This window comes from Doryrhamphus excisus, linkage group LG21 (genome assembly GCF_037039965.1).
Source record: "Doryrhamphus excisus strain RoL-2023G ecotype Guam linkage group LG21, RoL_Dexc_Guam_v1.1, whole genome shotgun sequence".
In the NCBI taxonomy this organism is placed as follows: Eukaryota; Metazoa; Chordata; class Actinopteri; order Syngnathiformes; family Syngnathidae; genus Doryrhamphus; species Doryrhamphus excisus.
The window spans coordinates 12,844,172-12,860,702 of NC_136377.1; the positions used below are offsets into that span (position 1 = coordinate 12,844,172).

The window sequence follows — 16,531 nt, forward strand, 5'->3', positions numbered from 1 at the left end:
AGCTTGAGCAAACACTTGCGTTTTCTCCTCCCACCAACGCCCTCCCTATTCTCCCTCTCTTTCTGTTTCTGCCCCCCCCCCCCTCACTTATTCACACGCGGACCATTAAGAGCACAACATCCTCCACCATATATTATAAGGTGGAAACCATGAAGGTTTTAAGTGCAACAGGAAACATCCTGTTAGGATGCTTTTCATCTTTACTTGTCTGCTAATGTCCAGTGAAGCTGGTGTAAAGATCTTTATTGGTCAAGCTGAGGCTGCAGAGGTCCACATTTATCAATGCCTCCAGGATTGGTTTGAGCAGCAAAGCAGCAAAGACCTCTTGGGTGCATATCTTCCAGCATGATCCTCCAGATATCATCTCTGTGATAATGACAGGAAATTCTCAACTGAGGAGAACATGAAAAGACATTGAACTCTAAACACTCAAGCTGAACCACATGTGAGGGACCTTACAATGGTATTTCTCAGCGGAGGAGCGCGTAAGAAGCAAAAGCATTCATTACTTGGCTGGGAGGGGCTGGTCATGTGCCTTTTATTCCCTTCAACCAATGGATGATCCCAGCTGAAGCAGGCGGTAATGGACGAGGCAGACTGAATCCCTGTGGAAAACATGTGACCCGCTAAGAAGACCCGAGTCGACAAAGCATTGACTCTGTGATTTATGTACTAATGCAATTAACATGCTTTATTCAAGAGCGGGAAATCAGTCAGCCATTGTTGCTGTAGCACAGTTTGCCATTGCGCAATGCTGGGTTTAAACATGTGGCCTCAATGCAATGTGCTGTACTGATATGTTTATGTATGGGGGTTCACTAGAGCAAGAAAGAGACATTTCATCATTGTCAGACACTGTATATCCCCCAACCAAATTTTACACCACCCTGTGGCGGCACAGCATTGCTCAAGCGGGAAAAACATCTCCAGTTACAAAACATTCAACCACACTGTACCACGAGTGACTTGTTTGGGTTAAAGGAAAACTGTCCTTTTTGGAATCATCCACAATCCTTATGTGGGACATGAGCACATATGTCTTTCTCGTTTCTGTGCGCTCTAAATTTATAAGTACAGATAAAAAGAGACAGCTCATCACTGCACATAATGGGAAACACTTATTCCCCTATGAAGCCTTATGTAAAAAACTCAAAACAGTGCATATTAACCAAGCTACAGCAACACTGTTATAATTATTAGTGGTTACTGTTACTGGTATGAATGTTGGTGTGAATGGTTGTTTGTCTATATCAGAGGTAGGGAACCTATGGCTCGGGAGCCAGGTAGGGCTCTTTTGATGACTGTATCTGGCTCTCAAGCATTTCTTACCACAATAAAAATGTATTTTTGCTAACATTTTAAAGTAAACATCACAGAAATGACTGTTAAAAATAATATTAAAAATCAACAACTTTCTTATGCATTTTAATTCGTCCATCTATTTTCTACTGCAATATGGCCAACCATATCTATCTTTCCTGATGATATTTTCCAGGTCAAACACCAAAACTTGATTATTACTGGGTAATGCTGTAGTCTACCTCGGTCATTGAGATGTCAGAAAAAACATGTAAATGTAAACTTTCCTCCTTTAGTCAAATAGCTAAAGCTGCAGAACCAAGCCTTCTGACGAAGATGGCCAAAAGAATGAAATACGTCTACGGAGTACGGTGCAAAACTATGCAGCAGCAGAAGTTGTATTAATGGCAACAAGTATTTGATTTATTATTAGACACTGCGCTGCTCACGAAAGTGTGCTGGCCACACTCCATTGGCGTGGGGTAGTGTGCCTGGTCTACGTAATTAGATCCCATTATATCTAAAACTGTTGGTCTTACATAAAAATGCACACATTTTATTGCATTCAATGTTTAAAAAAATGTATATGGCTCTCACAGATACACATTTTAAAATATCTGGCCTTCATGGCTCTCTTCGCCAAAAAGGTTCCCGACCCCTGGTCTATATGCTCGTCTGAAGACAGCTGGAAGGAAGTTCCGGTAATGCTTCAATGCAAAATACTGTAAGTATTACATGATATCATGAATGTACCCATTACAGAATGTATTTAAAACCATAGAATCTTGTTGGAAGTTTTTGGAGATGTTTTTTAACAGCAGTCTTTGTAGGCGGCATAGGTGTCTCTTTTTTTATCTGTTTATATATCTTTAGAACACAGAAAAGAGAAAGACCTACGTGTTCATGTCTCATAATGATTGCGGATGAATTCCCAAAACAGTGCAGTTTTCCTTTAAGACAACCTTCTTATATATTTTAGACAGTATTGATATGCTGTCTTTACTACAATTTGTTGCAGGCAACGTGATCTTCAGCTATATATCCAGTTAACATGACCATTTTCCATTATTGCAACTGCCCAGGAACAGGCAGCTTTTTGTACTTGTTGTAAAATTAAAAAAAGGCATAAATATAAACAATAAATATTTAAAATGCTAAATACCTTCATATTTACTGTATATTCCCCAAAACTAATTATCACACATCAAAATTATGACATAAACGTGTAAATATAACTGTGAACAAAAGAAAAAACCGATGGGTTGAAGCCGCATTGCGGACTTCAAACAAATAATGGAGAAGATTGAGATCCTCATTCTGTCATGCATGCAGAAAAGAGGACTTCCTGGTTCACACTTCCTGTTATTGGTTACTATTTTTAACCAACACCAGATGACGCCAAAAACACCCTAATTCCAACTGAATAGACCAAAGTGCGCCTCAGTTTAGCACATATGGACTTAAATTGAATTGGTTTTTAGCATTTTTAATGTATGTGATTTTTTTTGGTATGTGGCCCGAGCTGGACAAAGTTTGGAACACATTTGATATAACCATCAGCATTCCACCTACAAAGTAAAAATTACATTTTGTGAGCATTTATAATGTTCAAGTTGGTGGAGGTTTTCAGGTTCTCAAGATCTTCCATGCCAGTAAAATAATAGGAATGTTTGGACATCAAATTAAGATTCAGGAGAAACAAGAGCAGGGGTCCTCAATTACGAGATGAGGGCCAGATGGCATCCTTAAAGAAATCTATAATTTATTTATTTTTTCTGAAATGATGAGGTTACAATAAATTATTAATATGGTGCTTTGACATTCATAACCCCAATAATAATATATAATTTACCACACACACACACACTATTTTACACCTATAAATCTGACTGTCCACCTGGAATTATTTGTCTTATTTTATCTGTACAAATATCATACAATCTGCTACAACATCAGAACATATCAAATAATTATTTATTTATATTATTTATTTATTTAATTAATCAGGATACTGTAGGTAGGATAAGTTTAGATGTGAAAACGTGAGCTGTCAATGGTAGGAAAACAATAGTGAATATGAGAAAAAAAATGGAAGATCAATCATAACCATTGAACCAACATTGGTCATATTCAGTACAACCATTTGAAAAGTTGTGAAGAAGAAAGAAACCAAGGGTGTAATTTGTAACAGATATTGAACAGGTAGACCAAGGAAAAGAGAACCATTGTGGGAGCTGTAGAAAGACACTAAAATAACTGTTACTGACATCAGCAACAACCTGCAGAGGGCAGAAGTGAAGGTATCACTCTCTACAGTTCATAGAAGACACATCAACAAAAATACAATACCACTCATAAGCAAGAACAATAGGAATTCCACCCTGGAAAATTTGCCACGGTTCTCATACACTGTTTAGGTTACCGTAAAAACGGTTGCATTCTACCCTTTGGTACTTTGAATAAATGTGGACAGATATTACTCCTAGAATTGTTTATTCAGCCATCTTGGACACACACATACGATACCAAAGTGTACACAATACTACGATATCCTGTAATACAATATACAATATCATCCTGGGGACGAAAGAAGATGTCATGGTAGCTAATGTTGACAGAATCAAAGCAGCTAGAATCACACTCTTAGTAAACACAGTACTAAACTTTCACTGATGATTCACTTTGGTGTCAAAGTGATCACACTCTTGGACAGATGCAACCTTTCTTCTGTCCCTGTTCCTGTGAGACATGTAATCTGCCTTGTGGAGGCTCCAGTTACCTTAAGGAAGCTCATCTCTGTTTCACAAACTGTATATTTAGAAGTACATCACATACTGTGCAACTCACATGGCACATTCCCAAAATCAGTCTCTTGCCCTTGTCACCGCAGAGCAACTCTACTTATATTACTCACAGCACTAATTATAATGGCAAGTTTAGTCCCCGGATTTGAACTTGTAAAGTCTCCGTAGTGTTCTTTTAAGTTCTTTTGAATTGGTAGCAAGTTGAGCAGAACTTCTGTTTGAAATGTTGTTGATCATGTCGACCGTTTCTCACGTGACACACCTTGATGAAGAGCTAAGGCTGTGGCTCCAGGTTTTATGACTATTGTCTGCCTTATAGCCTTCTAACCCCTCAGCCCTGTGGTCTGCAGACACTGACTCCTACCAGAGACCCACAGCAGTCACAAGGCTCTTCTGTTATATTTATACATTGGATACGTAGCATGTTCATCTTACCACATCAGCAGGCATGCGGCATGGAGTCCACACTTGTGCCCAGTGGCGGAGCTACGAGGTGGGCAATAGTGGCTGTGGCCACCCTTGGTCCGTCTCTGGCCACCTCAACATTTCAGGTATCAACTACTGCCACCTCTATGTGAGTAATGGACTCACCTTGGCCACCCCAATGAAACATTTCTGGCTCCACCAATGCTTGTTCGCAATATATATTTGCTTGATATCATGATGTCGGGGTTTTCTAATATTTTGACCACTTTGGTAACACCCCTCAGTCTGATCCATTGCAGTTATAAACTCCTGCAAATGTCAGCCACAATGACCATAATTTCAGCCACACATAATTTGCATTGAGCATGTTTGAGATGCTCTGACTGGCTTGGCATATACGTATGACAGCGTGCTCAGGTTCCTGCCAATATCCAGTTGACCCACATTCCACAATCCAACTCTAGGCGAAGATGTGTTGCTCTGCATGAGGCAACTGACTGCACCCCCCCCCCTCCCCCACACACACACCCGTGGCCTTTTATTGTGGCCAGTCTAAGGCACACCTTTGCAATAATCATGCAATTATCAAAGGAGAAGTGCTCACTAACACAGATTTCGGCACAGGTCTACACCTACTGTGTACACAGAAAAAAGTTTCTGATCTTTCAGTTCAGCTTATAAACGATCGGAGCAAAAATATTAGTATAAATTATATTTATTATGAGTGTATATTGGAGTTACAGAACATTGGCATCACCCCATATAGTTGGTGTCTAATGATGGTAATGATTATTATTGTGGGTGACGGGACTGTGACTTGACATCCTGGTTTAGTAGCCCCACAGCTGCTGCGTAATCTGAAGCCACAGATAGCAACAGCCGGGTCGGGCACAGTCAGAGGTTTTGGTGGCGGTGGGATTTAGGGCTCTTCCCCCTCGTCTTTACTCTTCCTCTCTCCCTCTCCCCTGTCTCACTGTATGTTCCAATATAGTTGACTACAGCCAGGAGGCCCCTGAACATGATGGCGGCATGCAGTTGGAGGCTATTTTGCGGAATTGTGACTCTTCTTGGGACAGTTATGGTTCAAGGTAAGTAATATGTTTGGCACACCCTCTTATCTATTTATTGTTGTCTGTGACATGGAGACAGTATAAGATTTTATGAGGAATGGTAACTCCACTGACGGTCCTACAGAGAACAGTAGAGTAGATTTGAAAGTAAATGATTCGATTTTTATTCTCCTTATACCAGAAGACAGAAGACAGACTATATCTGGACTGGTCTCCTGTCAGTCACAGGAATATTGTGAATGGCGTACTGAGAAGCAATTCATCTCACGCCAGCTGCGTAAAGGTCAGCTATGTGAACCAGTGCACTACCAACGGCCCTGCAGTACTGATGTGACGTGTAAACAAACATGGTTGTACACTGTTGGCAATGCATGCATCCAATGAGGCAGATGCAAAAGGAAAACTACATAATAACAATCATGTCAGTTGAATACTTGCGTCCAAGTCGCTAACTAACAAGATAACACACAAACCGGACACAAAATTACTCTGCAAAGTAATATCATTGGTGGTATGTTCACAGCTGCATGGATTTGGAGCTTTTAATAATACATGCATTTAATACATTTACTCAAAGATGTCTTATAATTTCACAACATTTAACATACTGTATACCTCCTCTGTAAAGATAAAAAAAATGATTATACAATGGAACCTTGGTTAGTGTACACCCCAGTTAACGTTTTTGCCTTGGTTTGAGTAAATTATCGAGTTAGTGTATAATATGTCATGTGTCCTGTTATGTTGTTAATACAACTATGTTCTTGGTGTCCTATTAGCTTGCTAATGGGAACCGGTAGTGGACTCCATCTACAGTAAAGTCTCGTTATATCGATGTCGGTTATAACGAATTACTGCTTATTACGATACTATTTTCATTTCCCGGCAAATTTCTAGTCTTTTATGATATAATTAGTTCCGTTAGTACGATACCCGGTTATTATGATAATCCGGTTACTACGATGCCCTTTTCATCTCCCGCCAGCCAATTTGGTCTGCTTATATCGATACAAAAGCAGCTTAAATCAATCTTTGCTTAAGGATTTCAATACCAAAAAAGAACACGGCGAACGGCTGCTTCCAGTCAACTTTATTTTTCACACCTCCACCACCAGAGCGCAGCACACACAACGATTCCCGCACTTCCTGGTTCACAGGTCATGCTCAACCCGCCCCACATAGCTGGCCAAACACATGCCTGCAACAGAAGAACCAACTGACATAGCATACACACCTATTCCAACGAAGACAAAAGGGTACAAATACATGTATATTGTGTTGTATTCAGATATCTTTTTATCGCTTGCAATAATCACTGTTTTTCATATGTACATGCTGGCGTTCGTGGTTTCTCTCGTGTGTATAGATTCTATACACACACGAGAGAAACCACGAACGCATTTGGTTCTTCAACATACCTGCAACAGGCATGCTGCTGGGCAATAAGTGCATTATTGCCCACTTTTAATGCAGTTCGGCGCAGGATCGGATATATCGACAGTCCGGTTATATCGATATTTCTTCCGACTCTCGACTATCGATATAACGAGACTTTACTGTATGTCATCATCGGTTGACTCTGTAGTTCTTTGCAAACTAACACATACGCCACAAGTTTTTGCTTTTCTGTTGATCACAGCTGTAAAATAACCCACGGCAGAGCCAAACAAAGCTGCAAGTGTCAGCACTTTGATAAAGAGGTTGAAAAAAATAGTATTGAATTCAAGAAATAACTCCTCTGACAAGGCAGCCTCTCAGTGCCTTAATGCCAGTCCACTTAATGGTCCAATGAAAAACAATGTAAACAGGGACATATCATCACTTTCTAATAGAACAGAACCTGGGAAAAGAGGACGGTTGGTCACCTTACTGTATAACCAAACCAGACCAGACTAAACAAAGGATCCTCACAGAAAGATAAACCAGAAAGTTACACTGAAGTCCCTTTGTGTTCTCATATGTTTAAAAAGTCCCATGATTAGCTAATGGTCTCCATTAAAATATTACAGATAGAGTATTCTGTTGCTACAGTAGTTGTGCTTGTGTTTTTCGGAACGCGTGGGTCTTTCAATGAGTCTCTCCAGACACATTGAAAGACCACGATTAGCATAATGAATTCGTCACTGACAGACAATATAAGGAATAACGATTCATGAATAACGATGGCCATATTGTAGTGGTATAGTGATGATTATTGCAGATCACCTGAGGTTGACACTTCACAGTTCGGTTTTGAGTGTCCCATCTGTGGTGTAATCGGAGCTAAGCATAGTGACAGCTGTGAGGGAAGAGGCAAGGGGTCGGAAATAACCTCTGCCTTTCTCTCCCTTGGTGTGTCATGAAGTTTGGACTATTTGTGGCTGAGAAGTGTTACATTGTGACTGATGAAGACTGAATGATGCTCATTGTCATTAAGGGTCTGTTTACATGACATTGAACTGACATCACATAAAAACGGTGTTATGCAGATATGAATATTTTGCTACCTGAAAATGACAACATCAATGACAGTTTGATAATGTCATAACCTAAACAACAAATAGCAAAGCATATAATGTGTATTAATTAATACAGTAAAGTCTCGTTATATCGATATTCTCGGGAGTCGGAAAAAATACCGATATAACCGGACTATCCATATATCCGATCCTGCGCCGAACTGCATTAAAAGTGGGCAATAATGCACTCGACATTGTTCTATAGTATAGAACAATGTCAAGCAGCTTAAATCAATTTTTGCTTAAGGATTTCAATACCAAAAAAGAACACGGTGAACGGCTGCTTCCAGTCAACTTTATTTTTCACACTTCCACCACCAGAGCACAGCACACACACCGATTCCCGCCCCACATAGCTGGCCAAACACATGCCTGCAACAGAAGAACCAACTGCGTTCGTGGTTTCTCTCGTGTGTATAGATTCTATACAGGCATGTGTTTGGCCAGCTATGTGGGGCGGGTTGAGCATGACCTGTGAACCAGGAAGTGCGGGAATCGGTGTGTGTGCTGCACTCTGGTGGTGGAAGTGTGAAAAATAAAGTTGACTGGAAGCAGCGGTTCACCGTGTTCTTTTTTGGTATTGAAATCCTTAAGCAAAGATTGATTTAAGCTGCTTTTGTATCGATATAAGCAGACCAAATTGGCTGGCGGGAGATGAAAAGGGCATCCTAGTAACCGGATTATCATAATAACCAAGAATCGTACTAACGGAACTAATTATATCATAAAAGACTAGAAATTTGCCGGGAAATGAAAATAGTATCGTAATAAGTAGTAATTCGTTATAACCGATATCGATATAACGAGACTTTACTGTACACTCATAACTTCCCTAATTTTGCCAAGACAACAGTATTGTAGTTTTTTTATTGGACAATTGTTCCACACAAATTCTGCCTAGCAACAAGTGGCTGACCAGAAAAAAAAGAAATCAGTAATCCTCTTGATCCTATTGATCGTAGCCTCCTAGACGTTTTATTTCAGCTCCAGAAATCTATGAGCCATAAATGGTTTTGTTGTTATGGGACGTGGGAAAAAGTAGTATTAAAGTAAGTATGATGACATAAGATCATTGTGCCAAAGATCCACAGCTGTGCAATGTCATAAGTTTACCTCGACCCAAATGTGAACCAGAACGGCATGCCATTAAAATAATACAAACCCATTTGGAGCCAGCTGCTTTGACAGCAATGGCAGTGTCACTGTGGTCTTTATCTTTGCTTACAGGTATAAACTGTATCCCAGAAACTTATCTTTTCTTCCAGCTGTGTGCGTTGCTTTGACACTGCTGGGACATAAGAGTTCTCTTTTTTTTTTTAATAGTCTGCAAATTCCTTCAGCGTGAGTAATAGTGGAGCAATTTCTCAGTAGATAAAACCCAATGACTGAGCAAAGAATGTGAGATGAGTGATCATACTTGTTTCATCCCCAAACTCTTAGTTTTGATGGACTTTAATCTGCAGAAATGGCTGGAAAATCAATTGGATACTAACTAACTATGTTAGCACTTTCCTGTATTTTGCCTTGTGTTCTTACTGGTGGCGTTTTCACTTCTAAAATGTTGATTTTGGGGGGGGGGGGCAAGCCATGAACATCATCGCTATCGTGTTAGGTTAACATCCATCCACACATTTTCTATTCCTCTTATCCTCACCAGAGTCACAGGCATACTGGAGCCTATCCGAGCTGTCTTCGGGTGAGAAGCGGGGTACACGAGGGGGGAATCGAACCCGAGTCTCCTAGCTGTGTGGCCTGTTCACCGTGCAGTGTTAGGTTAACCCAGGGGTGGGCAAACTTTTTGACTCGCGGGCCGCATTGATATGACAAAATTTACGGGGGGGCAGACTATATATTTTACATGTAACAGTCCACCTGGTATTATTGTATCTGTAAAATTGTCATGCAATCTGCTATTATTATTTATTATTTTATATTTATATTTAAATATTTAAAAAATAATAAAATATTATAATAATTACAATAAAATTAAAATAATAATTATTATATTATTATTATGTAAAATATGCAAATATAACAATAATATTATATATAATTAATATAATAATTAGCATCAATATAATAATTATAATAATCATAATAGTTCTGATAATAATTATAATAATCTAATAATAATAATAATAATTATTATTATGTGCTTATGTCCCTTTTTTCAGGAGCACTTTGTAAACAACAGACCATGTCAAAAAACGAAATTGATAAAACCATCAAAAGGTTGGCTCAGGCCATGATGCCAGGTTGTATGTTGAGTTTAAATGAAATACTTTGGAAAGATTGGGCGGGCCGTATTCAAACATTTGGTGGGCCGGATGTGGCCCCCGGGCCGTAGTTTGCCCACCCCTGGGTTAACCTATTAAACTGAAAAACGACACAATGAAATTTACAGCTCCCACATCTGTAGCTGACGGACAGGACCGTTGACAAAGCTCCAAGTTTTCTTTTAACACGTGTAGTGAAGCCTTTTTTTTTCGGTGCGTCAGAGATAGCATCATATGATGTCTTTTGTTCATGACGCTGTGAAAAGCCGCAACTTTGTGTTCTGTCTTCTTTCTTCTGCACTGTCTGCTGCTGTGTTTTATTTTTATTCACAGATCCCCTATGACAATTTGTACGCGTATCCCACTTTGGGAACCTATGCACTCGAACACATTTGCACATGAACTCATTCCCTGTCCTTGTCTTTTTCTGCTCGTAGTTCAATGTAATGAAGAGACACAGCTGATACAAAACTTGTTCAAAGGCTATAACAAGAACATTCGCCCCGTGGTTCATCCTGAGGACAAACTGGAGGTTCAGATCAAGCTGACCCTCACCAACCTTATCTCTCTGGTGAGACAGGGACACTCATATCTGTTGCTCCACTGAACAAATAGCCTCAAGGGCTTAGCACTTTTTGGAACACACAGTATGTGATAACAATTAAAATGAGAACCCATTCAAAGTCATTTTCGTAGGGATTCATCCTGAATGTCTTTCTTAACTTTGTACTACAGAACGAAAAAGAAGAGACTCTTACGACCAATGTGTGGATTGAAATAGTGAGTGTTGTCTGCATAAAAAAATTATTTCCACGACCCCATTGGCTCAAGTTATTCATTTCTCAAATATCATCGACAGCAATGGTCTGATTATCGTCTAGCCTGGAATACATCAGATTACTATGGCATCGATATCATCCGTGTCCCCTGCAAAACCGTCTGGCTCCCTGACATCGTGCTTGAAAACAAGTAAGAGTGAAATCCTCACTTTCTCTTACTCACACTTTGGGTCTCGGGGTCTTTAACTCTTCCTCCTTCATCCTTGCAGCATTGATGGCAAGTTCGATGTGGCTTACTATGCTAATGTATTGATCTCCTCCAATGGTTGGATATATTGGCTTCCTCCAGCTATCTATCGCAGCACGTGTGCCATAGAGATCACCTACTTCCCTTTTGATTATCAAAACTGCACACTCGCTTTCAGGTAAGCAATAATTAATCATACAAATGTAAATGATATATGTGATGATATATATGATTTTATGCTATTTTGTCCCAGATCGCAGACATACAGTGCCAATGAAGTAGACCTCATCTTGGCTGTTGGAGAAACAGGCGAGACAATCCAATGGGTGGACATTGACCCTGAGGCTTTCACCGGTAAAGAGCTTTCATCCTTTGTCAGCTATATGTAAAAATACAAAATAGAATTTGGCCTCACAGCTAGGAGACCCAAGTTCAATTCCACCCTCGGACATCTCTGTGTGGAGTTTGCATGTTTTACCCATGCATGCGTGGATTTTCTCCAGGTACTCCGGTTTCCTCCCACATTCCAAAAACATGCTAGGTTAATTGGTGACTCCAAATTGTCCATAGGTATGAATGTGAGTGTGAATGGTTGTTTGTCTATATGTGCCCTGTGATTGGCTGGCGACCAGTCCAGGGTGTACCCCGCCTCTCGCCCGAAGACAGCTGGGATAGGCTCCAGCACCCCTGCGACCCCCGTAAGGGTAAGCGGTAGAAAATGAATGAATGAATGAGTTTAACTTGTTAATTCATGGGCCGCACAGTGGTAAGTGGTTTGCATGTTGGCCACACAGTCAGGAGATCGATATATTTGAATCTACGTTGGGCGTCTCTGTGTGGAGTTTGCATGTTCTCCCCGTGGTGCATGCGTGGGTTTTCTCCGGGTACTCCGGTTTCCTCCGACATTCCAAAAACATACTAGTGGTTAATTCTTACTCCTGTTGTCTTCTCCTGAGTTTAAGACAACATAAGACATGTTGGCTCGATTAACGTCTCGTTAGTTATCATAGTTGACTGCAGGTGAGAGGGCAGCATTAAAAATCACTACGTAACAGCACTCATTGGACCTACCAGTACTAAGAACAAGAGACAATGACATTCATGCAAATGTAGAGTGTACATATGTAAACTAACCCCAACTGTTGCCACAATGTTCTCTGTTTGCTTACTATAGTTTTTAACTCATAGAGAACGGTGAGTGGGCCATCGTCCATCGTCCAGCCAGGAAAATGATCAACCCGCGATATTCCCCCGATGACCTGGAGTATCAGGAGATCATGTTCAACCTGATTATCCAGAGGAAGCCCCTCTTCTATGTCATCAATATCATCCTGCCCTGTTCCCTCATATCTTCACTGGTCGTATTAGCATACTTCTTACCAGCTCAAGGTCAGCAAGGCCATTATTTATTGCCTATAACTTATATTATAGCCATTGTTAATCTTTTCAATGGGGTAATTTTATATGGATGTTTCCTCTTTGTTATGACATGAAGACAATAATCCTATTTAATTCATATGGTATTTTTATTTTTTTAATAAATGCAATGATTATTTTAGTATTTAATTCATTGAGCTGCTCAAAAGCAGTCCTTGCTAAAATGCCACTTTACAGCGTCTTTTCGTTTCATATGATGTCTCTCGTCCACTTCACAGCCGGAGGTCAAAAATTGACGGTGTCCATCTCCGTCTTGCTGGCCCAGACTGTCTTTCTCTTTTTAATTGCTCAGAAGGTCCCAGAGACGTCGCTGTCGGTCCCTCTCCTCGGCAAGTGAGTCAGCATGTGGTCTTGTCGCAGTCATCAGGCTTCAAGTGACCTTTTAAATGCAGCATTGTGTCCTAAAGTTTCCACTGCCTTTTTCTTTGTGTGATCTTCTCTCATGTGGTCCTCAGGTACATCATCTTTGTTATGTGCGTTACCACCCTCATTGCTACCAATCAGATTGTGGTGTTGAACTTCTCTCTGCGCAGCCCCAGCACTCATACCATGTCCCATAATGTCAAGCATGTAAGTCAGTGCACCCACTATGGACTGTTTATGGAAAGAATTTACATTTTGGACACAAAACGAAGACCACAACCATAAAAGTCAAAATCTTGCTTTGTCTTTGATTTGGGTCAAGGATCGTCCTGTGTCTTAACACACAGCCAAGCGAATTCTTTGCTTCAGGATCGGTGACATTTAATGCGGGTCTATCACGTGATGTTTTTGTTGTTCGATAACCGTCAAAATGACTGCGTTACTGCGTCCAATTTCAGCAGCAGTGGTGCGTTGCAAGAGGCAGACAAAGTAAAAAGGCTTTTTTCCTGCATCAATACATCATACCAGTGTGAATGCCTGATAGAAAATGACATTGAATCCCCATTTTTGCCAAGATTTGGGGTTTTAACAACTGTGGTTTTAAACTTTTGATCAACTGAGGAACGGCCTATTTCATTTTAATTCTAATATTTCTTCTTTTAGCATTTTGACACTCTACTTAGAACCTCCTTCAGAGCCAACAATGTAAAATGTAAATTCTTGGAGATTTTCAACTGGTCTGATCTATATCAATGATTGTTGCTTCTGTCAATTGTTCACTCCCACTTCCACACAGGGAACTAAATACAGTAAAGTCTCGTTATATCGATATCGGTTAAAACGAATTACTACTTATTACGATACTATTTTCATTTCCCGGCAAATTTCTAGTCTTTTATGATATAATTAGTTCCGTTAGTACGATACCCGGTTATTATGATAATCCGGTTACTACGATGCCCTTTTTATCTCCCGCCAGCCAATTTGGTCTGCTTATATCGATACAAAAGCAGCTTAAATCAATCTTTGCTTAAGGATTTCAATACCAAAAAAGAACACGGCGAACGGCTGCTTCCAGTCAACTTTATTTTTCACACTTCCACCGCCAGAGTGCAGCACACACAGCGGAAAACACCCGTCCCTCGCGCCTACCCCTCCGGGTGGCAACACCTTCCCTATCGATAGTTCCGGGGTGAATTATGTCCCGGTAACCGGTAATAACTACAGCGTAAGTTTATTTTTATTTACTGTAGTACAAAATTTATTGTAGTACAAAAGCATGCTAGATACGCAATCCATGAACTCAAGGAGAAAATTACATGCCATATCAAAGATCCGCCCACTTTTAATGCAGTTCGGCGCAGGATCGGATATATGGATAGTCCGGTTATATCGGTATTTTTTCCGACTCCCGAGAATATCGATATAACGAGACTCTACTGTAGCTAGTCAACAGGAAATCCTGATTATTTTAATTATTTAATGTTTAAAAAAAAAAAGTCAACAATTATTATCCCCCCCCCCCGGCAAGTGGTTAGCGCAGAGGCCACACAGCTTGGAGACCCGAGTTCGATTCCACCCTTGGCCATGTCTGTGTGGAGTTTGAAGTTTGCTTGTTCTCCCCGTGCATGCCGGGTACGGTTTCCTCCCACGTTCCAAAAACATGCTAGGTTAATTGGCGACTCCAAATTGTCCATAGGTATGAATGTGAGTGTGAATGGTTGTTTGTCTATATGTGCCCTGTGATTGGCTGGCGACCAGTCCAGGGTGTACCCCGCCTCTCGCCCGAAGACAGCTGGGATAGGCTCCAGCACGCCCGCGACCCCCATCAGGATAAGCAGTACAAAATGAATGAATTAATTTCAGCGCATCCAGAAGACCACTTCCTTGTGGATGAGAGGCTGAAACCATAAAATACTTTGCAGTTTTCACATGGATCGCCTCTAAAACTCAGAACCTGAAGTCTCCCTGTAACCTTTACCCCACTTCCTCCCATTCAGCTCTTTTTAGAGATGGTACCCCGTTTCCTCGGCATGTCCCCATTGGTGGACGACAACGAGGTAACATCAGAGATGAACGGCATGAGAGATCGAAGGCGGGACTCCTTCGGTCTCATGCAGAGAGCAGAGGAGTACGTACTCAAACAGCCTCGCAGTGAGATGATGTTTGACAAGCAAAAAGAGAAGCATGGTCTGATGCAACCGAACGGTGAGATGTGTAGATACCCACACAATCCAGGTTGTCGTAATATTTATCTAAATGCTGGTGTTCTCTCCAGTGGATGGCGTTGATGCCAACACTACCGCCAATCTTTACAAGAGTTTAGCCCAAGCTGCACCCGAGATAAAGCAATGTGTGGATGCCTGCAACTTCATTGCTGAGACAACAAAACAACAAAACAATACCGGATCTGTAAGTGTTATTTGTACACATGTCAGTGTTTTCCCACACTTTCATATTCATCCTACCCTCATTCCCAATAAAGGAAATAGAAAGCTGGGTGCTGATTGGGAAGATGATTGACAAGGTGTGTTTCTGGGCTGCCATTCTCCTCTTCATCATTGGCACAGTGGGGATCTTCCTTACAGGACACTTCAACAGGGCGCCCGAGTGGCCATTTCCAGGGGAGAGCAAAACCTACACCCCAAATTGAAGAAAAAAAAGAAAAAGAACTGAAAACTTTTGAGGCTAAGACCTCCCCAAGGTTTACTGTACTTCACACGGTGTGTGATCTCTGACTCCCGCGCAGATCCCCATCTGGGTTGAATTGAGTCTGTACAGCAGCAGAGATATTTGTGGTGTGAATGAAAGTAATTCATACTTCAAGGATGAGTATGAGGTACAACATCCTTACTAGAAATCTATGTATTAACGCAAGGGAGAATTTTTGTCGGCTTTGTATAATAAACTTGCCCTGTTTGTGTGGGCTTTTAGTGACTCTAAACATTGCAAAACACGTCCGATTGAATTTTCCTGCATATACTATGTCTTATATGAGGAATATGGTTATATCATTTGAACCAGTTCATCATAGCCTTGTTCTTCTCATGATGACTTATTTTTCAAGATGTCTTGTTTTGAGGTAGACGCCACCAAGGGCTTGTTGTTTTCATGTCTTCATGCATTGCTTTTTTTAATAAACAGTTTTTGACTTAGTAACATTATTCTTATGTTTCTCCCTCTCGGGAGAAGACACACTCATGATCTGGGTTTGAGTCTTTTTTTGGGCAACTCTGTATGGAGTGCTAAATGTTTTCATGACCCCCAATTTGAAATCCTAGAGAAACGATTTATTTTTCTGTACTGTTCAGACTGAACTTGAGAGTGAAACC

General features: G+C 40.7%; 1 protein-coding gene across 1 annotated transcript; it reads left to right on the top strand.

Annotated features, from left to right (window-relative positions):
• Window positions 1-5,456: 5,456 nt before the first annotated feature.
• Window positions 5,457-16,351, top strand: chrne (cholinergic receptor, nicotinic, epsilon). The gene is made up of 12 exons (XM_078787564.1): window positions 5,457-5,617; window positions 10,811-10,944; window positions 11,109-11,153; window positions 11,233-11,342; window positions 11,422-11,577; window positions 11,653-11,753; window positions 12,588-12,788; window positions 13,055-13,169; window positions 13,292-13,406; window positions 15,200-15,407; window positions 15,478-15,611; window positions 15,685-16,351. The coding sequence occupies exons 1-12, from the start codon at window positions 5,548-5,550 to the stop codon at window positions 15,850-15,852; spliced, it is 1,557 nt and encodes a 518-aa protein (XP_078643690.1). The 5' UTR covers window positions 5,457-5,547; the 3' UTR covers window positions 15,853-16,351.
• The last annotated feature ends 180 nt before the right edge of the window (window positions 16,352-16,531 follow it).

What these genes read in the sequence shown, in the direction of transcription:
- chrne (XM_078787564.1), top strand. Translation starts at nt 5,548, where the DNA reads ATGATGGCGGCATGCAGTTGGAGGCTATTTTGCGGAATTGTGACTCTT. An exon ending in ATACTTCTTACCAGCTCAAG is followed by an intron (nt 12,789 to 13,054) that starts GTCAGCAAGGCC and finishes TCCACTTCACAG; the next exon opens with CCGGAGGTCAAAAATTGACG. An exon ending in TGGTCTGATGCAACCGAACG is followed by an intron (nt 15,408 to 15,477) that starts GTGAGATGTGTA and finishes TGTTCTCTCCAG; the next exon opens with TGGATGGCGTTGATGCCAAC.